Source organism: Podospora pseudocomata, chromosome 6, assembly GCF_035222375.1.
Source record: "Podospora pseudocomata strain CBS 415.72m chromosome 6, whole genome shotgun sequence".
In the NCBI taxonomy this organism is placed as follows: domain Eukaryota; kingdom Fungi; phylum Ascomycota; class Sordariomycetes; order Sordariales; family Podosporaceae; genus Podospora; species Podospora pseudocomata.
The window spans coordinates 1,395,792-1,421,710 of NC_085890.1; the positions used below are offsets into that span (position 1 = coordinate 1,395,792).

Here is a 25,919-nt window from a genome sequence, read left to right on the forward strand (position 1 = left end):
CATGTATATGCCTAAACAGACAGTTAACCTAGTATTAGCTGGCTCAACTGCGCAAAATCCTCCCGCAAAGCACCACGTCTTCGCCGTAAGGTTGCCAGGATACATCCCACAGCTTCAGTTGTGACGTCTGTCCTTGTTGTCGTGAGGGTGAGACTACCACCCCGCCTTTGCCGAGCCAAGTTGGGGCGATGGTGATGATTACTGAGTCGACGAGGCGGTTCTCTGGGTCGATGAGGAGAGAGTTGATCACCTCCCCTCCTCCCTCTACCATGACACTTCTCACTCCTTGCTCCCCCAAAACACTTAACACATCCCCCCATTTAAACCTCCCGTCCTCCCCCGTTTCCAAAAACAAAAACTTGCCCCCTACACGTTCCAGCAACTCTCCCCGTTCCTTAGTCTCCCCTCCCCTCTTAGTCACCACCCAAGGGCCCTTCCCCTTAAACTCAGCCGCTAGACGGATTACCTGGCTGTCCTCGGTGAAGTCCCAGCGCCCTTTTGGGTCGAGGATGATAGGGCGGGGTTGTTGGTCGAGAGAGGTGATGCTTCCTAGCCGGGAGTTGAGGGCTGGGTTGTCGACGAGTGCGGTGGTGCACCCGACGAGGATGGCGTTGTGGCGGGTGCGAAGGTAGTGCGTCATTGATTTGGAGTAAGGGCCGGAAAGGGTTGTGCGGACGCCTGGGGCGAGGGAGAGGGACGCATCGAGGGAGGTGGCGTAGGTGAGGGTTAGGTGTGGTTTTGAGCTTGGAGAGGGACAGGTAAGGGGGAGGTAGGGTTCTAGGGGTGGAATGGAGGTGGGGGGGAAGGAGAGGGTTTCGCGGGACATTTTTATATTGGGGGTATGATGTGTAGATGCAAGTGGTGGTGTATAAGCGGGGCAGGTATATGTGAGTTCAATATGAGACCAAAAGGCCTCAAGTTGCTGGCTGTGGTGATTCACCCCTGCCAAGAAATAAGGGGTAAGACAATCGGTCAGAAAAAAAGCCGGTGGTATAACCTTGACCAGGGATCAGAGCCAACGGAGGTGAAGCGGTCTCGATCGGCCGGTGCAAATACCGGCGATGACTGCAAAGGCGGGTTGCTGATGCGACGATTGCCATACAAAGAGCAATCATGATCAGTTGTCAATCAAGAGGCCGCCGATGACAGCAGTCACTGGCAGCTGGCAGTGTAGCTTGTGCAGAAGTAAGGAGCAATCAATGTGGGGTTCATAACTTGCATTAAATGCCACGAGGTTGCAGCGATGGCTTGTGGATAACTCCTCATCAAACACTCCACTCTATCCTTCTCGAAGGCAAGGCTTACTCGCTGACACGAACGCCATAGACGCTCTCATATGATAGACGCTGGTTTCACTCACGCTCAAAACTTGATGTAGCTACATGGATAAGAGATGGTTGACGACGCTTCGTGGCGCAGCCGCCGGAGATATCGCGCAACCACCAAGTTCTAGAATGCAGAGTGTCAATCTTCCAAAATGTAGTGGCACATGATAGGGGACCTGAATGAGACACCCAAGGTTTGACCGGAGCAGAACATCAGGCTCTGAGAGCAACCCTCCCGAGGCTCCCGTGATTTGCCATTGAATCCCGTTCTTTGTCCGTGGTTGACACATTTGTCGAGCTCTCCCTTGGTTCCCCTCTTCTCTTCGTCTGGTCTTTTGCTCTCCACCACCTGGAATTGAATTACTGCAAAAAGAAACACGGATCGTCCGAGTATCTCTCAAGTATCATCTGTACGCGTTAGCTTGAGGCTTGAGGCCAGCTGCGCACCCGACCTGTGTCCTATAACTCAGCGCACTCTTGCCCCGCACCCCGGAAGCGGACTTGCGCCTCGTCACCCGCGACCGTTCCATCCAAATTTCAGATTTCGACCCGAGCGAACAACAAAGTTTCCCACCCTGGTCATCGCCACGCAAGGACAAACCTTGATAAACCGAACCACCCCCATCTTCTTTACCTCGCTTAATTTGGGTATCGCAAACTCCTTCCCCGAACTCCCCTATTTTATTCACCACAACAAGCAAACCAAACTCCAGTCGCCTCTCCGATTTCGCATCGTCGTCGTCGCTGTCGCAGATCGCCTAATCATCGTCGTCCATCAATCAAATCCGTCAATCACCATGTCGCAAAAGCACGATCAGCCTCCCGCCTACGGCGCTCCTCCCCCCGGCGCTCCCCAGCAGGCTTACTACCCACCCCAGGGCGGCCCTCCTCCTCAGGGTCCCTATGATCAGCAACAGCCTTACTACCAGCAGGGCCCTCAGATGGGCTATGGCCAACAGCCACCTCCCGGCGCGTATTACCAGCAGCAGGGCCCGTATCCTCCTCAGGGACAGTACTACCCACAGCAGCAACAAGAGAAGAAGGGACCTGTGAGTGAACCCGACTGATATCCGCGCGTCGCGCAGATGCAGAATGCCGATATTGACTGACTTGGATGGTAGGGTTTCTTCGAGGCGTGCTTGGCCGGTATGGCGTGTTGCTGCTGCTTGGACATCCTGTTCTAAACGAACACGACCAATAAATACAACAACAATAAAACAGCGACAGAAGACAAAAAAGCAGGAGATGGAAATTCTGTCAGCACGATGGAGGAAGGTGATCCTTTATGTATGCCGCGCAGCGTGGGGGAGGGGAGCTCCGGTGCGATTTTCCCGATCCTTGCACGCGGACCACCACCTGCAAGACACCATGCAGACCGGTGAATTCGACAAACGGCGCAGCAGGCCAGGCATACGGTACTTCTTCTGAGAGCTTGCGGCGGCGAAACAGGGAGGATAGCGGTTTTACATATCTCTACCAGGAAGCAATGAACACATGGGGCGTACCGGGGGGGTTGCATTTCTCTAGGTTGTGATACGGGAGCACAACGCACAACAACATAACATGATGCGCACTGAGGGGGTTTTCTAGGATGTTACTATGTGGAATATGTTGGCTATTCTGGAACTGGGGATTATTTGTGTACTTATCATTTGTGTAATGATTCGCTAAGGTGGCTTAGTTTTTTTAGTCAAGGCATGAGGTTAGAAGTAATATAGTGTCAGTTTCTGAGATCAAAATACCAACAGGCCGTGTAGCGCAATGGTAGCGCGTTACTTTCCGGTTTCAACTTCACTGTTAAATCTCCAGCTGGTAAAGGTTCTGGGTTCGAGTCCCAGCATGGTCGGTTTCTTTTGCTTATGATGGATTAAGCACCCCCCCTTTTAGCTCTGCCTGCTAATGGACACATACCTACAATGACCAATCAGACTCAGACAATATGATGAGAAACACTATCTTGAGGACTTACTGTCTTTTTAGTCTTGTATAAGATGCAGGATTTCACTATTCAATCTTTTCGATATCTTTGCTTTTGTAAGGTAATATCATCAGTTCAATAACATGCTTCAAATCCACTGTCTGGGTCTGAACTCAACAAGTTTTGCTTTCTCCTTATCATCATCATCTGCATCTTTATACCCAGTGTGCAACTCGAAATGCCCTACAAAATTGGCCTCCAAAATGAAACAGCTAGAAAAACAACAAAATGTTTCATTTGCTGAGAGCATGAATTCTTTTAACGTGACTGAAGTGTCTTGATAAGAATTCGGGTGCTTTTGATATTAAGAAACATGTCAATATTATTTACGGTAGGTACTGAGGCTTTTATGAGGTGTGGCAAGTTGGTGTGGATCAGAAGCAGCTTACCTTCCAGGTAGACTATGGTCTATATGAGATTGCTCTGGTTTTCACAAAAGTGTGTGATATGCAAGATAGCTATGAGAAAGAGCGGGGACCAAACCACATCGTCGGGACCTGATGGAGTCTTGCTTGGCTATTCTGTTTCTGAGAATTCTAACGCTATTTGTCTACAGACGTTGACGGCAGGTAGAATGGAGCCATGGGCAGTGGGGATATTGGGATTTTTGACAGCGTACCCTATCCTAGCTTGAAACAAACAACTATATTTTCCTCCTCAATTTGTGACCCAACGCTGACCACCTTGTGAAAAGAACTTACCGTGAAGACTTGGCAACGTATGGATCCATGGAATGTATAACGAGCGATATCTCCGAAGACATCCATATACTGATTCGTGCACTCGTGATAGCATCTACCGTCAACCCATTCTTCTTGGCACCCTCCCCCAATCATCCAAAAGCTGCGTCTTATAAAAGGTCTGAAAACTGTTTTTAAAAGCCTTTCAATTAGGCAATAAGATAGGTCAAACTACTCTCTGTGTTAATTATGTTGTGGTGAGGGTAAGTAGGTACCTAGGTGAGGGCGAGTATTGTTATGGCTCTATTGATTTACGGTACATGGTACAGTTTGGCACGGATGTAGTGGCTTACCTTCTGGAAGTAACACAATGAAGGAACCGTACTCGCACCAAACCAAATATATGTTGCCGTGAGGATGGTTGCCGAAGCCTCAGCAAGGTGGGATGATCATTCGATTTGACTGAGATAAGGACGCGTACCACCGACTCGGAAAAAGCATAAGCAACCCAGATCTAAACGTGCATTCGTGTTGCTTAATATAGGGCAAACTAACGGGGTTGGAATGCTGGAATGTTTCACGTGTGGTGGGCAGGCACGTGGATTTTGCATGGCGTTGTGTGATCGTCATACGATGATTTCAACTTCATCTCTCATACTAAAGGGGCAATATACCGCTGTTTTCTCCCCCTCAAGATGCTTCCACGTAGCATTGTAGCGAAGGATTCTGCAAATCTTGCTGTTAACACAGTGGGAACTCGCCTCGCTGTGAATTTTCCTCTTCCCCCGACGGACGGAACTAAACGGATACATACATTCAGCAACTGAGCATCACGGCTACCCACCGAGAGCACCCTCTGCTATGGCCTTATATATCCGAGTGAATGCTTGAAGCCTCTCACTGTCAATGTTTGTATGTATCTTGTCCTTTCCTTGTCGTTCATCTTCCCTGTCCCCTGTCCAAGACGGCTAGGTCTCCGCATTGCCGGGTGGAGTCCTTCGGTTACATTCTGTGAGGGGACCAGGGCACCTGAAGCTTAAAACGACGTCACTCCTCAATAACCTCGTCGCTACGCAAGCGTCTATATTCAAGCTGGATATCATGCTTTTGTGTGACCTTCTGTTGAGGCCGGTAGGTCGAATAACATGAAGGCAAACAGTGGCGCCGGAAGTTAAACCGACTAACCGCTAATCGAAGGCACATATGATCGAGACGCATCTTTACACTTCAAAATTATGGTAGCTCAATGGATACCTGCTTGAGGCGGAATATACTATTGCACCTGCGTTGTTTTTACCACACAGTCCTTAGCTAATGACATGCCCAGGTCCTTCCCAGACAATATGACTTCTTCGTGTCGGCTGTGTGGGTGTTGACATCAAGCACTCAGTCCGCAGGACATATATCGGATTTATGCATTCGTCCGTTTCATATCATCGAGGGAAAGTGGGATACTGTGTGTATAATTCTCAATAATTTGCATATTTCGCCCACACCGACGTGTCAGCTCACTTTTCAAGATTATTGCTATCGGCCGGTATGTCTCAGGTATTCTGTTTTCACATCTCAGGGGAAGGGTTTAAATAGCGGGGGTTCCAGTCCTATGCTCGACTTGGTAATCATTCGATTTTCTTGCCGTTGTCCATCAGCCCTTTCGCGGCCTCTTAAACCCCCCCCACTTTTTTGTTTTTACTGCTCTGTTTTTCCTAGTCGGTGGCTGCAAGTGGGAACCGAGGTCTCGGTGTGAAACTGTCGTGTGGTAGTGCAAGTGCTGCATGGTAGTTGGTGAATGTCGAGTACGAATCGGCTGGTTGCTCGGCATTCCAAATTACCAGAATCAGAGGAGCAGCGATTCGGTTGAATCCTAGCCCTCTAAAACCTTTCGGGGCTTCCAACGGCACCATTATCATGTCGGGCAAGTCATCGGATATCGTGGAAGAACGACTGGGCTTATTTTAGGTGAAGGGAAGAAGGGCCACCTAAGAGCGCAGAGCCTCCCACCCAATCGAGACAAGTCACTGCCTGACGATTGCGCGCAGAACCGAAGAACCGGCTCCTGAAAGCCTTGCCAAGCAATGAATCACATCAAATACACACCCACCTCACCCCCTGATCCCACACCCAGAAGCAGCCGATCCAAGAACCTACCTATCACTGCTCAAAGCTACCCACCCACACGCCGGCAGGTATGCACCGATCAACGGGACTTCTCCCATAGCGAAGCACCACCCCGTCGTCTTTTTGGGCCGGTGTCGTCTATATCATGGGCTTTGTTGCAACCTCGATAGTATGGAGATGCTCGGTCAACCAATCCATAGCTGGCTTGATGGAATTTCTGGGCAATGAAGACGTTCGTTGAAGAAGGGATTCGATAGACTGCCCAGGTCCGCGCATCTGGCAGATGGCACTATGCAGTGGCTCAGATGGGCCCCGCTGTGGTGGTTTACCTAAGGGTTCCCTCCAGCTCCACGTTTTTGGCTTGAGCCACACCGAATGTTCGTGTGTGGTCCAGCAGAGGTGTCGTGCCATATTACGGGCGAGATCCGCGGTGGGCTCTCACTGGTCAAAAATTCGATATGTTTCTTGACCGGCCTGCCTTTCCCCTCCTCCGGAGGACGAATCTCATAAAATATATTTCTCCTACCCATTGCTGTTTGCCGTAGACTTTTGTCACATAACCTGCTACCGGCCCCCCATGGAGCCATCACAACATTTTTCACCGCTCAATCGACACCGGTCCGGCGGACTATCGACGGACGAGGAGGATGGGACTCGGGTTAATGTTTCACCCAGAACACTTTCGCTGTTTTCCCCATCCCTCCACAACAGCACCCTGTGCCAATTTTTTGGCGACGTCATCAGAATCTGGGGAAATCAAGGTCACATCTACCTGGAGCTACCCTCCGCAAATAGCTTTGAACATGCATCTCGAAGTACCTTTGCTAATAAAAGCTGAGTGAATTTTCACTTTCAACATGCTCCAGCTGGGTTAAGTTCGCTGCCGGGCAGCAACAGGTCTAGTGCCCCTCTCTCGAAGAGCACCCATGTCCATTACCAGCGCAAGAGAAACCAGACCGGCTCTGGGTCACTTGGTCTGGGGAGCGGCCCCACCTCAGAGGCCGTTGTGTTGCCGAACGCTCCTATCTGCCGCCGGGTGTTGTGCTGTCACTCGTCTTGTCAGCAGTGGGACCGAAGTCATTCCATGTTTTCGACCGATGTGCAACTTCGATGAAGTCTTAATACCAACAAAGGTGGGTCCTTGGCTTAGCCCATCTGCTTCCGCAGCAGCACCGCTCTTCTCTTGTTTCCTTGACAATATTTAGGTAGTTGAGTGACAGGGGTCAATTTTCATCGACCATCTCTGCCATACTGTCCACAGTTCTGGCATTTCCTTCTCGTCCTTGCGTTGCAGATTTGGAGTTCGTCAGTGCCTTCAACATCCACCCTCTCGCGCACTCTGCAACTTGGTTTCGGTACGGAATCCGCTACCCTCGAACTTCGTAACCCCCTTCCCGCCGCCGTAGATTCAGCACTGCCATACTTGGCGGCATCCAGAATGGCTCAGCCGGTACACGTCGTCGTCATTACTCCAGCCCCCGCGACACCTAAAAACCCAGAAGGTGGCCATCGGATCGTAATGTGAGGCGTTGACCTTGGTATGTGAGCCCGGTTGTTGAAGTCTTTCCTAGTTTCATGTCAGCGCTAACACCACCGACAGCAGGATGCTCACATGAACCGCCAACGGTCTATCCCTGGCCGCAATGAAGCATCACCTCAATGGGGTGAACAGCCCAGCTGTTATCATTTACAGGCATACGCGCCAAGGCGCCCACCAACCATCGTCCACCCTTGCCTCTTTGTTGTCGTTCGCCTTCCTGGTTGTCGATGATATCCTCAAGCCCGAGTATGCGAGGCGGCACCTACTTTTCGTTTTCCAACTCTATCACCATGTTCTGTGCGGTCCCGTTGGTCGAGTTCTAGGTCGCCAGGCTATTTCCGTTCCGGGTGTCTGGTTGTTGGACTTGTCGCCGTTATTCCTCATCGCCCATCCTCGTCGCCCATTCTCATCACCAATCCTCATCGCCAATCCTCATTGGCATACTTGATCATCACTCCTTGTGACAATCTTTGTCACCAAACTTTATCTTGATTCATCCGTGGTGTTGATAATCGGAATAGCTTGCCGTGCTGTGGCACGAAAATTAGCATTGTGCTCTCAGGTTTAAAGGATAGATTGGGTGAGCAGTCGATGGGTGAATGGATGGGAACAGAGGAACGCGAGATAATATGTAAGAGGAAACATGACACTGGTGTGAACGTCAAGGGGGAGGCTTGGGAACAATATATGAGACTTTGATGACTTGGCGAAACAACGATAATCCTTTCCTGCATGCAACCCCTCTCGCCTGTCAAGATGCGATTCGCTGAAGTGCTCAGCCTTGCCGCTCACCACCCTCCTCCTTCACAGCCTAATGAATCTACTCCAACTCTGCCAAATACATGCCATATTGTGCCAAGGGAAAAGGGATTACTGCCAAATGTGTTCTCCGGTATTTAGAACAAGTGGTTTAGAACAGGTGGTGAGAGCGTTGAATTTATGCATGGAGTCAAAGTTTGCTGTGAACGATCTTGTTCATGACATTTCGGTCTCTTCCACAGCCTTGTCCCCCTAAATGTTCATCTGTGGCTATAACATAAGCCGTGCATGATGCACGTTCTATACATGATTGCGCCCGTCGAATATGGGATGAAGCGATTCTGGTATGCTGCGTTGGGCAATATGTGCAAAGCTAGGCACTCTTCAGGCCACATTTGGGCAGACGAGGCTCTGTATGAGAAACCACAGGGATGGAGCATATGAGCCCAGAAGAATCCTAGTTTCGGTCTTGTTTCATCTTTTGATCTCTCCACTTCTTCTCTTCTTCTGACATCTAGCCTGATCTTACTTTAGCTTTACGGAATCCGAGTACATCGAAGTTGTAATGGGGCCGACAGAGCTTGATAACCTTAATCTCTCAGAGAGAGGAGAAGTACCAGCAGCTGGGACGCGTGAGTTCACCAGTATCTTGCCAATTCCTTCCACCACACCTACTAATGCTTGATTTCAGGAGCTGGCAGTCTTGCCAGTACCTGCCCAACTCTGCAAGGCACAGGGATTTCCTGCCCAGAAGGTGAAGAGAACAAGGGTGTGTAGATCTAGTGCTTCCTATATTTCTTTCGATTGACTGGGCTAATTTCTTAACATGTCTGTAGATGAAGCATTGGGACGTGCTAAGTGTGCTCTTTATAAAGAGTTATGTCAAGAGTGGTGCTTTTTCCCAGCCCTCCAGGCACAGTTCTCTCTGGCTCTGGATTACTGGGCCGCAAAGGTTCTCGGGACCTTTCGAGACCTCAAATCCCTGGAGCGAGAAAACCATGCCCAAGGCTGTCATGACTACAAGGAACATCGGCCTGACAACGAGTATGGAAAGAAAAAAGAGGAACTGGCCATCAGACTTACCAATGAGCTCAAGGAATTCTGTAAGGCTTTAAATCTCTCCTGAAACCCTTCCCTTACCGAAGTTGAGTGTCAAACGCTAATCGAAGATCTCTGTCATAACCTCAGCAACATTGTTCAACTCAGCCAATGTCATCATGCATCAACATACCCCGAATGGCAGCATGGTGTCTGAATACAGGCTGTGGTCTTCCAATGTGGTGGGCTCAGATTCATCGGACCGCGAACTCTTTGCCGAGAACTACAGGGCCTTAGGCCCACGGCCAAGCATGATTGATGAGTTTGTGCATTCAGTTGTCAAGACTTCCGCGATGTTATGGATTCGGTTCAGGGTAAATACTCGGTCTGCTGCTATGTTTGCATAATTGATCTCTTAACTGGGCACTGACATGATATATCTTCCCTCCAGTCCTACGCCGCCCGTCTCCGGTCCACGAAAGACTGTTCTCCAGGCCCGGTCTCCATTATTCTCAGCTATACTACTCTTCACGTTCTCTCCCATCTCCTCGTTGTTGTCATGGCCGGGGTTTTCTTCGTCTTGCCGCTCACCATGATGTACTTGGTAACGATGAAGAAGGCGGAGATTGTCCTCGTTACGATCACCTTCAGCCTTTTGTTCTGTGTCGGGTCATTTTACTTTGGTGGTGGCAGGGGCGGACTCAAAACTGACACCAAGTTCCTGTTGTTGTTTGCGTACACAAGTGTGATGGCAACATTGCTTTCCAACTTTGCGCCGCATCAGGAGCAGCAGCATAGTCAGCAGTGTTCATGTCCCGAATCGAGCTGAAGAGACGGACACCCCTTCACACAAAAGTCGAGGTCATGACCTCCATACCTTTTCTATCTTCTGGGCAGGATCCTTTCTTATATTTCTTTTTTAAATTTCCTTTGGCTATCGGTCTTTAAATCGGTTCCAGGACATAACATGTCACACCGTTTTTAAGTTTACACACTTTCTATCTTCACTTCTCACGACACCACCTTATTATTTTCTTACATCTACCTGTCTAGTCGGTATTATTTTCTGGGCTACGCGCTATAAAGTAATGCGTATTCGAGCTGTATAATAAACACACAGCAGTTATAACACAGGGGATTATATGGAAGTTTTACTCCAATCAAAGCATGCAAAGAGTAAATTCTTCAACCTGAACCCTTGATGGCCGCTCCCCAAGGCTTATACAGAGTTATACCTTGGCCGTGGAATTTTCATTTTATCAGTTTTTAACTATTTATATCTTGCTATCGATCCAGGCCCGAAGCCTCTCAATTACAGCTCTTGGAGTATTCAATCCCAGCCTTTGAACTCTTCAACCCCGGCCTTAAAGTTATTGGTCCCAGCCTTCAAAGTTTTTAGTGTCAGCAATTTTAAAGTACATAACTCTGATACACAGCACTGAAAGAGACCAAAAACTACAAGAACCCATCGATATACATTGATCCTCTTACAGAGGACATCCCCACCATTCTTTCACACTTATTAATCTTCTTTTAAGGCTTAAAAGATGAGAAACACTCCTCATGGCTATTTCGAAAGGCTTCTCAGCTATCTTTTAATACCCAGTAGCTATCTTTCAATACCTAGCAACTATCTTTTAACACCTGGTGACTTATCCTTTGATACCTAGTGACTATTTTTTAGACCATACAGACGATTTTTTGATGCTTATCAAGTATCTTTCAATACATATATACTATCGTTTGAGGCATATGAATTATCTTTTGACACCTATAAACTATCTCTGAAGCCGTAGTAACCATCTTTTGAGGCCTTGATTTCAGGTATCACGCCATATAAAAGCCTTCTCTCTGCCTGAGAAAGACACACATGCTCATAACTCAACAGTCCACACCAGACAAAAACGCACAGTTTTCAATGCAAGCTAACATAACATATTATTCTTCCTGCCAGAAACACTATCACCCCCCCTATCTACACCCTAATCTTTACCTCCTAGGACGCTTGCTGGGCCTAGCGTTCTTTTCCCTCTTCTTTTCAGCGATGACACGTGCCTTCCTGATGTCCGTAGCGTTCTTCAACTCCCGCTTCGAGCCTTCCCCGTCCTTGAACTTGCCAATCCTCTTTTCCTTGGCTTCGGCCACCCGCTTCTTCCTCACATGATAATCATCACGGAATTTGTCAGCTTCCTTGGGGGCCTTTTCTTGTTTGTGCTTATACCTGGTGCCACCTTCCTGGTGGCCAGGACCGTTGGCAAGCCTGGCCAGGCCAGGCTTTTCCAATTCGCCAACACCAGGCAGGCGGCCAATACGGTTGGACTTCTTCCACTTGTCGAATCTGCCGGACTGGAAGGACGCCGCAATCTTGACACCAGACTCACCACGGATCATCTTGACGCCCTTGGAGCCGTCGTCATCGTTGGCACGGGCGACGTATTTGCTGTGGCGCTTATCCCAGCGGAGTTTGGAGCGGGTAGGCAAGCCAAAGGCCTTGGCGCCGTCGTCGTTGGTGAGATCCATGGCAGCGTCGCGGGCGGCGGTGACGAAATGAGATGAGTTGACACCACCGGAGTGGACGCCATAGGCCTTTTCTTCTGCCGCCGAAGTCGTGCGTGGCGTGTAGGACATAAAAATCTCGGGGTCTTGGAATGACGCTATAGGGTCACCACCCTTTTGTTTCTTGCTTGACTTGGACGAAATAACCGTGACTTCCATTTCAGAGTCCGAGTCGTCCTCTTCTTGCTCCGACTCCGACACATCCTCCCGCTTTGCGGGTTCATCGTCAGAATCCGAGTCAAATTCGCTGCCAGCCTTGGGTCCCTCGCCATCTGACATGGCAAAATCAGAATCGTTTTCTCCCTTCGTGATCCTCCGTGGCGCGACCTTGGTTCTAAAGCTGCGCATCACCTCCGCCGCTTTGTTCCTGTGGGACTTTCCTTGGGGCCCAATTTCGAAGACTGTCTCCTGAGGCTTGAACAAACTGATCTTGGAGAGGAGATTGTCACGGGCTTCCTCGGCATTGATCGCCTCCACGCCAAACAAGGGATGAAGTTGTGTCCAACCCTTTGAGTTGATGATCTCACGAGCTCTCTTGGCACTGGAGCTAGAAGCCGAGTTTCTGGTCCTCATATAGAGCTTCTCAGCCTTGAGCGTAACACCCCTGAGCGCACTGATGTCGCCCTCTTCGTTCAGAACCTTGTTGACCCACTCAGTCTGGTTCTCGAGCTCCGATCTCTTCAGCGCACCGAGCACAACATCCTGAGCAAATGAGGGGTCTTGTCCATCTTTACCCATAACCAGCCTCCGTCCGAGGAAGAGCTGAAGATCGATGAGATAGGGCAGATCAGACTCCCGTACAAGAGCATAAGCCCAACCGCGCTGGCCAGCACGAGCCGTACGACCGACACGATGGACGAAAACCTTGGGCTGTGGAGGAAAGTCGTAGTTGATGACATTGGCGAGAACTGGAATATCGATACCACGAGCCGCAACGTCTGTGACTACCAGAATGTTCGTTCTTCCTCGTCTAAAATCATCAACTTGGATCTTCCTAGCGGTTTGATCCAAAGAACCGTAAATGTAGGAAACAGCGAAGCCGGCGTGGCGAAGGAGATGTGCAATGTACTCGACGTGATGCTTGGTAGCCGTGAAGATGATTGTAGAGTGTGCTGTCGGCTTCTCCTTGAAACTGAGTCTGTCGCTGCCACGCTTGCGCTTCCCCCGAGAGTTATTTGGATCAGCCTCGTCTTTTGGTGCTCCTTCTGGCGTTCCCATTGGCATCTTAATAATATCGTGAAGAATATGTAACAGAGCGCCCTCCTTCTCACCACCCTTGACAGAAAAGAAGGCACTCTCCATATCGGGAGACACCTTGGTCTCAGCGTCCAATCTCACCAAGCTCGGCTCCTGTAAACCAGCTCTGGCAAACTCAACCAAGGAAGATGGCAGAGTAGCCGAAAATAGCAAAGTCTGTCTTGATGATGGCAGCGCGTGAAGAATCTCGGTTAGCTGCTCGGCAAAACCCATTTCGAATAGGCGATCGGCTTCGTCGAAGACCACGTATTTAATCGAGGAGAGGTTGAGGTTCATTTCAACCTTCAAATGCAGGAAACGACCAGGGGTAGCAATGACGATATCGGGGTTCGTGGCCATCTGGGCGAACTGCTCCTCCAGGCTGTCACCACCAACGAGGAGAATCGTCTTCAGATCTGTGCCGCGACCGAGTTCCTTCACAACCTTCAATGTCTGTAGCGCCAGTTCACGAGACGGCGAGAGAATCAAGGCTCTGGCGCCGACCTTGGGGCTGTGTCCCTTCAAACGCTCGATCATGGGGATGACGAAGGCGGCTGTCTTTCCTGAACCTGTGCGCGCCATACCCACAACATCTCTTCTTTCCAGGACCAGAGGGATTGTCTTCCTCTGAATTGGAGTCGGGACAGAGAAGCCCTTCTTTGTGATGGCTCGTAATAAATTCGCATTGAGGCCTTTGAGAACCACATGTTAGCCCCCTATCACCGTGGAACGTTTGATTTCCAAGGAATACGTACCCATGGCCTGGAAACCACCACCCTTCTTTACCGACTTGCCCTGCACATTCGAGCTTTTCCTGTTGGACTTGCGCTGAGCGGTGGCAATGAAGTCCTCATCGTCCTCGGCATTCGAATCGCCATCGCCTGCTGTTAAGAGATCTCCGAAATCAAGATCGAAATCCGCCTCACCGCCCTTCTTGACAACCTCAAAATCACCATCACTCTCGTCGGCAAACAGGGACCCCGCAATATCGACCTCGTGCTCCGACGGAGTCGGGGACGCAGCGCGTCTCTTCATCGTAGGCGAATGGTATTATGCTGCACTAATTGAACGTAGGATGGTCGGAGTTGAAAAAGGGAACTAGTATTTGATATTCGGCGCTGACAGCAGTGAAAATAGAGCTCAAAGTGGTGGATGGTGTTGCTAGAGAGCTGTTGTAAATTTTCGGCATCACTGAGCCTGCTGTTACTGCGCTGCTCAGCGAAATTTTAGTGGGGCCGATTCCTTATCGGTTATCAATCGCTCGTCAACATTGGCGCATTGCGACCTGCATCAAACGAACCCTGTATGAGCGAGGTGTCGCGCCTGCTGCTTCCTCCTTCCACACTTTTCTCCCATCCTCGTGCAGCTAGATTCGAACTTCCACCTTTCCCTCAACAACCCACCCGCGTGAAACAAATTAATCCCTCCCACAACAACCCAAGATGTCAACCCCAAAACCAACAGAAAGCGCGGCGACACCAGCCGATCCCGCCCCAGTTGACACCCGCGATGCGCTCGAAGTCCTCGAGTCGGAAGCTAAGGAATGGGACAAGGTATGCGATCGCAAACATCACTCGCCCTCATCACCACCCCATCCCTCCCCTCTCCAATCCCCATTCTCCCAACAATGGTACCAACACCCCTTCTCCCCCAGGACGCCGAAATCGACCGCATCCTCAAAGCCTTCCGCCTGAACGCCTACGCCGTCCTCGGCCTAAAACCCGGCGCCCCCGAATCCGACATCAAAAACCTCTATCGCAAGAAATCCCTCCTCATCCATCCAGACAAGACAAAAAACCCCCTTGCCCCCGACGCCTTCGACCGTTTGAAAAAAGCGCAGACCGAGCTCATGGACGAGAAGCACCGCGCCCGACTCGACGAGGCCATCGCCGACGCTCGCATGCTCTTGATGCGGGAGATGAAGCTCACTGTTGACTCCGAAGAGCTCAAAACCCCAGAGTTTGAGAAGAAGTGGGATGAAAAGACGGTATTTGTGCTGGTGGAGAATGAGCAAAGGAGGAGGCGGCAGATGAAGGCGCAGTTGCAGGAAGAGGGTAGGGAGCAGAGGAAGCAGGAGGAGGAGTTGGAGCAGAGGAAGAAGAAGAGGCAGCATGAGGAGGACTGGGAGAAGACGAGGGATCAGAGGATTGATAGCTGGAGGCAGTTTCAGAAGGGGAAGAATGGGGAGCCGGAGAAGAAGAAGAAGAAGAAGTTGAAGCCGATTGGGTGAGCTGATGGGGGGGGTTAGCAGCACAGATGAGATACGCAAGACTTCAGATGAGATGGAATGAAATGAACTGACGGGATGGGATAAGCATAACAGGGCATCATCTCGAACGAAGCAGCAGGGGTTTGAGTTTATCGAAGGGCATTCATGTCGTGAGTTACATTTCTGGGTGAAGGAGAGGTAGAGAGGACATTGTTTGACCCCTGACCATATCATCAGTTGCCAGCATACTCTACACATTAGCGGGGAAGTCATCTTGCCCCAGCCTCCTTGGGTGGTGGTTTATTCTCTCCTGAAAATGGTCTGTACACACACATTAAGCTCCATGCTGTGAACCGTTTCTCTTTATTGACGTTTCTTTCAGGTCTCAAGGTAAGATTCCCAAGATCCGTGATGTCAAATGCCTTTTTTGTGTGGGTCTTGGTTGGATGTCCTGTCCACAAGCCATCCCTTTCAAGGTGAGATCCGCGTGGTTCGTAATCAAGACGACAAACGCATCTTGGAAAATGCGACTTCACCTATTAGAAAATGAGCCATCGTAGTTGAAATACAATCAACCTTCGTTCATGGGGATAGCGGTCCCTCAAGAGTACAATATGGACAACATTACGCAGGCTTGACCATGAACCCTTTGTGAAAATCCATTTCAGATCATGTATCCCACCCCAAATCTCCTACCTCATAGCCATCGCCTTCTCATTCAACACCCTCTCCTCCTTCTTCTGCTCCCCCTTCTTGGGTGCATGAGTCTTCTTATACTTCAAAAACCTCACCAAATTCAACACCGCCTCATCCGCCTTATCCCTCAATTCCCCCTGCGCCCTCTTATCAATTCCCTTCGCCAACGCTCTCAACTTGGGCAAAAACTCCTCCAGATGCTTATGGAAGCCCTCCTTCCAGAACACCTCCTTATCATTTTCCGTGGCCTCATCACCATAAATGTCAAAAATCTGGTTGACAGCCTCTACAACATCGGCCGGTGGGATGGTCTTGTCCTGCTCACAGCTCTGGAGGAGAGTGATCAAAAAGACGCCAATCTCGCGGTTGAGATCAATAGGAGCTGTGTCCCTGGCCAAAGAGCCAAGGATACCAACGCACTTGACGCCCAGACCCTGGAGGGGGTCAACCTCCTTTCCTTCTTCTGGTTTTGGCTGGTTCTTCGCGGCCTGGTAGAGCGCAATGAACTTGCGATGTTGGCCTGGAGTCAACGGTACATTTGCACCCAAGCTGCGGGCAATAGCCCAGGCAAGACTGGCTATTTGGGTGGCGAGGTCGAGATCAGCATTGTCAGCCTCGACGATGGGAGTGATGGCCTTGACCCAAATCTTTTTGGCGGCTGGATACCACGCATCATAGATGTTGGAGTTTTCGCTCTCAGAGAAGTCGATGCATGAGACGGTCCAGGCAATATTGTTGAGGGCCGTCAGGGCGTTTGACTGGATGGCGAGGTTCTCTTCGCCATCGATCTGAATATTGGATAGACGAACCAATTGCGGGATAGCTTGTTGAATGAAGGCGCCGAGCGTGGGAAGGTCGTCCAGATCTCCAGAGTCAAATGGGTCGTCGGCTCCTGTTACCTTTTCCATATCGGCTTCCAGATCGGCAATATCGTCATCGTCATCCTCCTCGTCTTCATCCATGTCGTCATCCTCCCCATCGTCCTCCTTGTCTTCGTCATCACCGTCCCCGGCATTGGAAGCTCCGTCCACATCCATCGCGTCGTCACCCTCAGGCTTGTCCTCAAGTCCGTTCCATTCCTCCTCCTTTGGTTGAGAACGGTTGCCCTTCTCAAGAGTCTCCTGCAAATCGGCACCGATAGAAGCCAAAATCTCCAAAGCTAGTTGGACAACAGCTCCCTGGTTGGTGTTCCCATTAGCCACAGCGCTCGCCGAAGGTACATGTTCCAATGCACGAGTGAGGGTTCCAATAAGAACTGCATCGCAAGCACCGTCCTTCCCGGGGCTGTGGTCGAGCCATTGTAATGACGAGAAAATATTGTGAAGAACACCGCACGCCATCACCGATCGAGGACCGGAGCCAGAGGCAAGTTTGAGAAGGACGTCGTAGCATCTAGTTTCCTGGTCGTTCGTCATGGCTTGGCCCAGCTCGAGGTTGTCTTCTGAAAGTGTCGTCAGGCAGGAGAGGGTCTCCTCGTAGATCTCTTGCGGCGTGGACTCTGAGGCAGCCAGACGGAAGAGGAATCTGACGATGGTTTGGTTGGCCACGATAGCGGTGGTGATCTCCTCGCGGGCCATGCCGAGAAGATTGAGGAGAGCAAGAAGGGAGCTTGAGATCTCCCATACAATACGCTGCTGAGCCTTGGTGAGCTTGGAGAAGACAGGCTCAGTTGATGTGAGTGTGTCAAGAATCTATGACCTGGTTAGCTCTGGCAAGTTCATAAGAGTTGTAGGTCACATACAGCATTGGCAGCATGCTCGATGGCAGTCAGAATGTCGAGTCTGTATAGGTGTACACAGAAATCGGCCTCCTCTTCCTCAGCGAGAACTTTGAGAATCTCCCAGCCAGCAGCTCGGCTGTCGATGCTGTTGTCTGTGAGTGTCTCGGTGAGAACAATGTGAACAACCTGCTCCCTGAGTAGCAGCTTTCTAGTTCTGGCATCTTGAACGATGTTGGCGATGGCGCCGGCAGCCTGTGTTCTTGATTTGGCTTCGGGGTTCTTGAGATCCTTGAGAATGGGGAGAATTTTGCTCTCACGGAGCTTTGCAAGCTCTGGATCAGATGGTGGTTTTGAAGCCCTTGCGATGGGGTCTGCGCGGCTGGCACGCACTCTGTTCTTTCTTGCTTTGCCCATTTTTGGATCTGGAAACTGTCTGATGGTTATGACGTGGCGTTTATGAGAGAAATATCTGGAAATACGGTCCCACGAAAATTTCCCAGGTTTGCTCAAGGCAGAAAGTAAATAAAATCTAGATGGTTGTCGCAACAACAATTGTGGAAGAAAAGTTGAGAAAAGCCCTTCAACCCCACACTCGTCCCCCGCCATCCACACAAATTGAACCCTGGTCCATGAGATGCGGAGATCCAGGGTCGGGCACGAAGTACCTTTTGTGACACCAGACATGTTGAATTTCTCAAATGAGAGAGGTTCCACGCTTAGACTTGATGTTCAGAAAATTCATACTGGCTCATGTTAAGGTGTTAAGCTAGCCAATGTCTCACATCGTTACACTTCATTCCCTTCCCACTCAAGTAGATGAGAACACAGGTCGCAAACAAAAGTACTTCGGCTGCTAAACAGCTCCAAGGGTTCGTTGATGCGGGACATGGCAGCCCTGTAAGTGGAGCCGAGCTGTCTTGGCTTTAGCGAGCCACGTTTTAACCCAGACGCGCCAATCTAACCACCATCGACCTCCATCCACTAACATTGCCGAGTTCGGGGTCCTAGCATCAAGCTCCCGAGGCATCAAGGAAGTCAACCAGACTGGCGACTAATATTGATTGAATGAAATGCGGTTCCGCGCACACCAGCCAATCTCTCATCGTCCGAGACACTGAGCTATTACTTTATATCGTGGTTGATGAATGGGAATGCACTCAGCTGGCATCAATCGCTGAGTGCAAGATGGGACTTTTCACCAACAACGACGACGCAATGGTTAAGAAGGACGATGATCTCAAGCGAGGGAAGACGCTTCCCACTCGCGCACCATGGGTACCAGCTTCAGCACCCAGAACGCCCCCACGCAAGACGATCAAGCGGCTTCTGATAGCTTTGGCTGTGGGATTCTTCGTCTATTTGTTCATCAAGAATCTACCGCCAATGGATGATCAAGTACGCAGAGACTACAGGCATCCGAGATATTCAGATCGCAAGCCGGGAAAACGGCCAGGCCCGATGCCAAAGATGAAGCCCCCACCACCTGAGCGCATACCGGAGAAGCCCGTGGTGAAGGACATCCCGAGTGAACAGCCTGCTGCTGTCGTGGTACCCCCTGTCGTAACTGACACTGCTACCAACGCCAGAACATATGATGGCCCTATTTACTTCAGGAAGCTGGCTGCGACATTACAAGCCATTGAGAGCAGTACGAGCGGCTACAGCGCGGTGAATAAGAATGTGCTGTTTGCCGCTGCTAGCTTGAAGAGCGCCTCAGTCTTGCTCCCAATGGCATGCAAGATGGGGACTGAGCTTCGAAGCTATGTGCACTTTGCGTTGATGGGTGGTAGTGAGATTGATTTGGATGAACTTCAAGCTGTTAACGGCATCGACGAGTCCTGCCAGATCATCTTTCACGGTAAGAGGACAGATCATGTGCCGATGCCTATATCAATACTAATCCGTGAACCACCATAGATGCGAGGCCTGATTATGCCTCAACCTCGACATTGAGCCGCCTCGAAACATGTGCTACACGTGGATTATGTGAGCTTCCTTTCCATGACAGTTTGATAACACACCTCTCACACGCTGATAGACCACATTTACAAGTATATGCATCCTCAAGTTCTGTTTCTTGATGCCTCTGGTGTGGAAGAGCACTATTTTCTCGATGGCATCCGCAAACAAGCAGACGTCTCTGGAGTGCCCATTATTGAGCTGCCCAAGAATGCTCACTCACGGTTATCTTGGATGACGAAACTCGATAGCTCGTCGTTGGCGGCTTGGAATAAGATCAGCGTCGACATACTGATCCATGCGCCACTTGTAGGCTCTGGTAGCCTGATTAGATTGCTTCAATCATTATCAGCAGCTGATTTCTCAGCGGGCCCAACGCCTCACCTCACCATCGAACTTCCTCATGACATTGATCGGGCTACGACAGAATTCTTGAGGGACTTTAGTTGGCCACCAAGCCGCACACACAGCCTTTCCAATGTGCGGCAACTTACACTCAGACATCGCATACCTCGGGCTAGGTTGACCGAAGACGAAAGTTCGGTCCGTCTTCTCGAGTCCTTCTGGCCGGTCAGTCCGCGATACTCTCACGTGCTGGTACTATCACCCCAAGTCCAGCTATCGCCTGGATTCTTTCACTGTAAGCCTTTTCACAACCAGCTCAACTGGCCCGGTAACTAACATCCACCAGACCTGAAATTCACTCTGCTGGAATATCTCTACTCATCCAATTCCCTCCTCCAAAGCTGGGATTCCCGGCTGCTCGGTATCAGCCTCGACCTGCCCCCCACAACGCTAGCAGACACCTCAAAGTCATTCAGCCCACCTGCTCCCAAACCCATGAAACAGGCCAAAGACTCCAAAAAGCCATCACTATCCTCTCAAACGTCTAGCTCAGCTCCTTTCCTGTGGCAGTCCCCCAACAGCAACGCCATGCTCTACCTCGGCACTAAGTGGACAGAACTCCACTCTCTTGTATCGAACACTATCGAACATCAACACTCTACCTCGTCCCTCTCAACATTTTTCACCACCAAGGCCGTTAGCAAGAGGTATCCCTCCTGGCTGGAACACGCCCTCAGGCTTTCAAGAGCAAAGGGGTATTTCGCGCTGTATCCTAGTGAGGCTACTGCTAAATACTTGGCTACGACGCATAATGAGTTGTTTAAGGGGCCGGAGGAGTACGAGAAGGAGCTGGAGGTAGATGATGGGAGAGGAGAGGAGGTCAGGCTCACGTCTGGGCCGCTGTTGGAGACGGTGCGGTTGTTGGGGTTTGATGAGATGCCAATTGTGAGTTGGGAGGGCAAGGAAACGGGTTTGGAGGGGTTGGATGAGGGGGCGGAGGAGTATGTTAGGGAGTTTAGGAAGGTGGTTGGGGGGAGGTGTGAGGGGTGGGAGGGGGCGGAGGTGGGGGAGAGGTTGGGGGTGGGGGGTTTGTTTTGTTTGAGGGGGGAGTGAGGACGTGATGTAGGTTATGGGGTAAGTTTGAAGGTTTCATATGGAAAAGGGACATTAATGTGGCCTGGGTACTTGTATCTCATAGTCCGGGTATCTTTCTGTTATCGTCTGAGCATCTGAGCTTGGTTAGTCACATTCTACCTTAAATTTTTGAGATGTACGGATCATGATATTCATTAATGCATAGAGTGGCAACCGTCCTCGTAAATTGCTTTCTCATCTTCCAGCATCACTCACTCGTCAGCCCCCTCATTCAACTTATTTATCACCAACAACGACACGCACGCGCCGACGATACACAGCGCTATGCAAGCCATCACCTATTATCCCATGAGTACATATTCCTCTTTTTTGTTCCCCTGTCCCAGTACTTACAGTCTGCGTCTTCCACCCCGTCTGCACAATCGCCGCCCTCCTGCTGTACTTATTCACCGTTTCTACCATCTCATCAGCACCAATTCTCCTCCCCTCCCATCCCCTTCCCATTCCACATTACTCACTGATATAATTCGCCAAGCCCACCCCAAGACAGCTCACACTCAACGCCCAGAAAACCGCCCCCAAGGGATACGCCATCCTCAACTCGGTCTCTGTCGCTGTTTTCCGCAGATGAAAGGATAGGACTATCGCGACGGAGACAATGGCCATGTAGATCGATAACCGGAGGTAAGAGAGAAAGGTGCGCTCGTTGGCGCAGTGGTCGCGGCAGTCGGAGGATTCGTTGTTGAAGATTAGGGGGCCAAATAGAGGGGGATGGAAGAAGGCTCTGGCGAGGGGGTCGCGGCTTGTTGTGAGATGAAATTATTAGTGCTGAGGATTTGAGAAGACATGAGATAAAATATGAGCTGTGATTTACTCTGTAATCTGGTGAACATCCACCGGCCTTGTCAGTGAAGCCAATGGCTGACAACACAAACTTGACCGGGTGAGGTCTTCCTCGTCTATTTGATCGCTCATGGCTGGATTTTGGTCTGGAGGGATGAAAAGTGTATTTGGAATGGTTGGATAGGTAGAGGGCATCATAAAATTTCTATTTCATAAGTTTGATATGAGATGTGATGAGTTCGTATAAGTGTGCTGCCCTCACAAACATGACGCCATCGTGGGCTTGAATGAGAACCTTGCTGGTGTTTGTTGCAATGAGTGGGGGTGAGCGGGGGTCATGCTTGACACTTATCGGAGCGCTTATCGGTGGCAGCGGGGCACGCGTTGGGCTTTTAATTAGTGCGGCTTCTGCCTGCGCGACCTGACGCGAGGGAGCTGGGAGGGAAACGCGTCTTTCGGTTTATTCACCTTTCCAAGCATTTTGAAGTTTGTTGTTGACTTGACTACGACACCACCCGCGCTATTGACAGACTTCTTGCAACAACATATAACGACTTCAGGACACCATGAGTATGCTATACCGATCAGGAACACAATATTGACAGGCTAAGGCTAATGTAATGGCAGCATCATACGGCGGGTATCAAAGAACGGGCTATGGCGCCCAAGGCGGTGATGAGGGCGGCGGCTTCATGAGCGGTTCCCAGCAAGGCAGTCAGGGTCAATCAAAGAGGGTATGTTCCCACATAAGGTCTCGCACTACCTGAGCCCCAGGCTAACATCGATCCCCCACAACAGAGCACAATCGACGAGTACCTCCGCCCAGTAACTATCAAGCAAATCCACGACGCCAAAGCCGGCTACAACGAGTCCGAGATCACCATCGACGGCTTCCCCGTCAGCACAGTCACCCTTGTCGGCCAAGTGCGCTCCGTCCAACCCCAAACCACAAACATCACATACAAGATCGACGACGGCACCGGCGGTACCATCGACGTCAAGAAATGGGTCGACCTCGAAAAGTCCGAATCAGGTGCCGAGACCCCCTTTAGCCTTGACACCTGGGTCCGTGTTCTCGGTAGACTCTCGAGCTTCAACGGCAAGATCCACGTTGGCGCACACCATGTCAGAGTGATCGACGATTATAACGAGGTCAGCTATCATTTGTTGGAGTCTACCTATGTGCATGTCTGCATCTCGAGGGGTTTACCTGGTGGTCCTTGGCCACAAAAAGAGGGTGCGGCTGCTGGTGGTCATGGTGGAGGGGACTCTGACAGCATGTTCATCGACAGCGGGAATGGGTATTCAGGTGATGCTGCGGCGGCTAATGCTAGGGTGGCGTCTTGCTCGAGACAGGCCAAGTCGTTGTATCAGTTCATGCAGAGCGATCCAAGATCGATAGAAGGGATCAATGTCGCTGATGTCATGGCTGGGTCTGGGATGGGCAAGAGGGATGTGCTTGCAGCGGCGGATGAATTATTGGGCAACGGTATTGTCTATACCACTGTTGATGATGAGACCTGGGCCATTCTCGAGACATAAAATTGTTTGGTGTAGGGGGCATGTACAGATTGAATGACGGGATATGCATGGCGAGGGATATCACGGCGCCAGTTATTTGACTGATTGCTTTGATTTGCCTCCTGTAGAGTACGTACAATTCCCATGGCATTCTGATTTGGGGCTACCGAAGGATCATTGCAGTTGTTCGGTGGATTATAGCTACTATCTAGGTAGATCTGACCTAACAGTCGTAAAGAGCGCAAAACATCATCTCAAACAAGAATCCAAGACCAATTAGCCAAACAAACAAAAAGTCAATCTGCGAGCCATATGTTGAGTATGGCGATACATGTAAGCAAACGACCCCCTTTCAAACTTGGTCAAAAATCACCATAGGTTGAGTTGATCAACCAGCATCAAACATCCAAAAACAGAAAATCCAGACGCACCAGAAACCATCCCTTCCTCTCTTTCCCAAATCAACCAACAACCTTGCCAACCCTCCTCCCCTTCCCCGTCGCGCCCGGCTCCCGCACCATGATAGTCAACCTAACCGGCCACCTTCCCCTCTTCAAATAAATCTCCTTCTTGATCTCAAACCCAAACTTCTTGTAATACTCATTATTCACCGCCGAGCTCGACTCAAGGTACATCTGCCTCCCCTCCCTATCCGCCCTCATCATCCCATCCCTCAGCAACCGTCCCCCCAAGCCCCTCCCCTGAGATCTCGGTTTAGTGCCCAAGTAAACCAAATACCAAGCATCATTCTCCTTCTCCGGGCCCAAGACCTCCCGCTTGGTGTCGTGAAGCAGAGGGAGGATCTCATCAAAGAGACGGCGACGGCCTTCAGCGCAGAGTTGGAAGTGCAGACGCCAGAGCCCAGAGCGGAAGTGAGTTAGGTAGCTGTCGAGGGAGGGGGGTGGGTTGGGTGGTACCCTTTTTCTTTTATCAACACTTTGTTTTCATCATGCGGTGAGGGGAGGGGCACTTACCAAAGAGCAACACTATCAAAATCCTCCCCCACCGTCGTCACAAGCCCCCCGCCGATACAGTGAGAGGCGACGGTGTAAGTCAGGATATCGACGTGAAGGTTCCATTTGTCTTCCGCCGCACCCTTGCCCTGTCGTCCCTTTGCCTCGCCGCCGAAACCAGCCCAGGTGAACGTCACCCCTCCAGATGTGGTGGCGGTATTATCGTTGGAAAGAGGGGATTCAACAGCGGGGTTGCTCTCGATATCCACCAGATACCTCGCGTAGTCATCCGCCTGGAACGCGTGCGCGAGACTGAGGGCCGCCTCGCGGCATTCGTGGGTTTGGACGGTGCGCACTTGGGTGTTCCAGGCTGCGGGGAGGAGGGAGCGTTTGGTGAGTGTTGCGAGGACTTTCACGCCACTACTGCTGCCATTCCCACCACTGTTTGTTGTTGTTGATGAGGTGGAGAGTGGAATGGTCGTGGCGGAGGGGCTGGAGGTCGTGGTTGTTGTTGTTGTTGTGGTGGTGGTTGACGTCGCCATGCTGGGCTAACGTCTCGTTCAACTACATCATGGTGAGCATGAGATAAGACGGACGACTTGGGAGGGAGAGAAGTACTTTATGTGTCTGATATATTTTGTATACTATCACCCGTATGGACTCTCGAAAGCTGACTTCTCGAGACGGGCATAAACCCTATTGAGGACGACCTCATTAGCATCTCGGTCTTCCAGAACAACCGCAATGTGTGATTTCCTGACTTACTGGACGGGTGGCGGAGGCAATTAAGTGCGGTTCGCAAATCAGCAGACATCAATGTGGTCTTTTGAGCTGTCCTGGCTCCGTTGGCTGGTAAAAACAGAGGTTAAAGTGTAATCGAAGAAAAGGTCTTGACCAAGACCCGGCTGTATGGGTTATCTTCGAAGAGCGGCTGTTGTTGTTCTCGAATGTCTCGTTACACGTAAGAGTAAAAAGACGACAAAAGATAGGTTGGGGGGGAAAGTGTTTGTATATATGTGTAAGTACCAGTCGGCCGGAGAGTGAATGGATGATTGTTGTTTGGGGTTTCTTGGCGTGGGCTGTGAAGATGGGTTGATGGTGATAGATTGGGTAGTGGGAGTGGCAAAATGACTGGATGGGACGAGTCCTGGTAGGGATTGTCCTAGTAATCTGAGTGGTGGTAGTAGCAGCGGTAGCAGGTTATGGTCGTTGTGCAAGAAGAAGCAAACAAGACAACAACAGCAGCAACACAGCAACAACTACAAGATCGAACAAACAAACAACAGGCAAGACAATGGCAACAGCGCGTAGAGTGTGTGCGTGCCCTTGATGCTAAATTGCCCCCCTG

The 25,919-nt window shown here is 50.5% G+C and overlaps 10 protein-coding genes and 1 non-coding gene across 11 annotated transcripts; 6 read left to right on the top strand and 5 right to left on the bottom strand.

Moving 5' to 3' along the window:
* Nucleotides 1–43: 43 nt before the first annotated feature.
* On the bottom strand, nucleotides 44–826 carry RIB7 (2,5-diamino-6-(ribosylamino)-4(3H)-pyrimidinone 5'-phosphate reductase; the record flags this gene model as incomplete). Its single annotated transcript, XM_062892000.1, has 1 exon — nucleotides 44–826. The coding sequence occupies one exon, from the start codon at nucleotides 824–826 to the stop codon at nucleotides 44–46; it is 783 nt and encodes a 260-aa protein (XP_062740477.1).
* Nucleotides 827–1,289: 463 nt separating this feature from the next.
* On the top strand, nucleotides 1,290–3,057 carry QC762_603100 (uncharacterized protein). The gene is made up of 2 exons (XM_062891999.1): nucleotides 1,290–2,374; nucleotides 2,447–3,057. The coding sequence occupies exons 1-2, from the start codon at nucleotides 2,229–2,231 to the stop codon at nucleotides 2,751–2,753; spliced, it is 453 nt and encodes a 150-aa protein (XP_062740478.1). The 5' UTR covers nucleotides 1,290–2,228; the 3' UTR covers nucleotides 2,754–3,057.
* Nucleotides 3,058–3,072: 15 nt separating this feature from the next.
* On the top strand, nucleotides 3,073–3,171 carry QC762_0093400. The gene has a single exon. It is a non-coding gene; the product is annotated as a tRNA-Arg (tRNA).
* A 5,626-nt stretch (nucleotides 3,172–8,797) lies between these two features.
* QC762_603093 (uncharacterized protein) lies at nucleotides 8,798–10,603 on the top strand. The gene is made up of 5 exons (XM_062891998.1): nucleotides 8,798–9,032; nucleotides 9,092–9,169; nucleotides 9,237–9,503; nucleotides 9,589–9,812; nucleotides 9,890–10,603. Exons 1-5 carry the CDS (start codon nucleotides 8,966–8,968, stop codon nucleotides 10,265–10,267), a joined length of 1,014 nt encoding a protein of 337 aa, XP_062740479.1. The 5' UTR covers nucleotides 8,798–8,965; the 3' UTR covers nucleotides 10,268–10,603.
* Nucleotides 10,604–11,206: 603 nt separating this feature from the next.
* Nucleotides 11,207–14,770, bottom strand: DBP10 (ATP-dependent RNA helicase dbp10). The gene is made up of 2 exons (XM_062891997.1): nucleotides 13,986–14,770; nucleotides 11,207–13,922 (listed from the first exon to the last, which is right to left on the bottom strand). Exons 1-2 carry the CDS (start codon nucleotides 14,263–14,265, stop codon nucleotides 11,428–11,430), a joined length of 2,775 nt encoding a protein of 924 aa, XP_062740480.1. The 5' UTR covers nucleotides 14,266–14,770; the 3' UTR covers nucleotides 11,207–11,427.
* Nucleotides 14,519–16,078, top strand: spf31 (DnaJ subfamily C member 8). The gene is made up of 2 exons (XM_062891996.1): nucleotides 14,519–14,783; nucleotides 14,885–16,078. Exons 1-2 carry the CDS (start codon nucleotides 14,673–14,675, stop codon nucleotides 15,458–15,460), a joined length of 687 nt encoding a protein of 228 aa, XP_062740481.1. The 5' UTR covers nucleotides 14,519–14,672; the 3' UTR covers nucleotides 15,461–16,078.
* QC762_603070 (uncharacterized protein) lies at nucleotides 15,873–18,539 on the bottom strand (the record flags this gene model as incomplete). The annotated part of the gene is made up of 2 exons (XM_062891995.1): nucleotides 15,873–17,826; nucleotides 17,877–18,539. 2 exons carry the CDS (start codon nucleotides 18,537–18,539, stop codon nucleotides 16,132–16,134), a joined length of 2,358 nt encoding a protein of 785 aa, XP_062740482.1. The 3' UTR covers nucleotides 15,873–16,131.
* Nucleotides 18,540–18,570: 31 nt separating this feature from the next.
* On the top strand, nucleotides 18,571–21,272 carry QC762_603060 (uncharacterized protein; the record flags this gene model as incomplete). The annotated part of the gene is made up of 4 exons (XM_062891994.1): nucleotides 18,571–19,713; nucleotides 19,773–19,841; nucleotides 19,894–20,454; nucleotides 20,506–21,272. Exons 1-4 carry the CDS (start codon nucleotides 18,921–18,923, stop codon nucleotides 21,270–21,272), a joined length of 2,190 nt encoding a protein of 729 aa, XP_062740483.1. The 5' UTR covers nucleotides 18,571–18,920.
* A 56-nt stretch (nucleotides 21,273–21,328) lies between these two features.
* On the bottom strand, nucleotides 21,329–22,388 carry QC762_603050 (uncharacterized protein). Its single transcript, XM_062891993.1, has 4 exons — nucleotides 22,129–22,388; nucleotides 21,773–22,056; nucleotides 21,648–21,709; nucleotides 21,329–21,592 (listed from the first exon to the last, which is right to left on the bottom strand). Exons 1-4 carry the CDS (start codon nucleotides 22,293–22,295, stop codon nucleotides 21,506–21,508), a joined length of 600 nt encoding a protein of 199 aa, XP_062740484.1. The 5' UTR covers nucleotides 22,296–22,388; the 3' UTR covers nucleotides 21,329–21,505.
* Nucleotides 22,389–22,519: 131 nt separating this feature from the next.
* Nucleotides 22,520–23,887, top strand: ssb2 (Replication factor A protein 2). Its single transcript, XM_062891992.1, has 3 exons — nucleotides 22,520–22,667; nucleotides 22,725–22,831; nucleotides 22,896–23,887. The coding sequence occupies exons 1-3, from the start codon at nucleotides 22,664–22,666 to the stop codon at nucleotides 23,637–23,639; spliced, it is 855 nt and encodes a 284-aa protein (XP_062740485.1). The 5' UTR covers nucleotides 22,520–22,663; the 3' UTR covers nucleotides 23,640–23,887.
* Nucleotides 23,707–25,113, bottom strand: QC762_603030 (uncharacterized protein; the record flags this gene model as incomplete). Its single annotated transcript, XM_062891991.1, has 2 exons — nucleotides 23,707–24,536; nucleotides 24,593–25,113. The coding sequence occupies 2 exons, from the start codon at nucleotides 25,111–25,113 to the stop codon at nucleotides 24,080–24,082; spliced, it is 978 nt and encodes a 325-aa protein (XP_062740486.1). The 3' UTR covers nucleotides 23,707–24,079.
* Nucleotides 25,114–25,919: the final 806 nt, after the last annotated feature.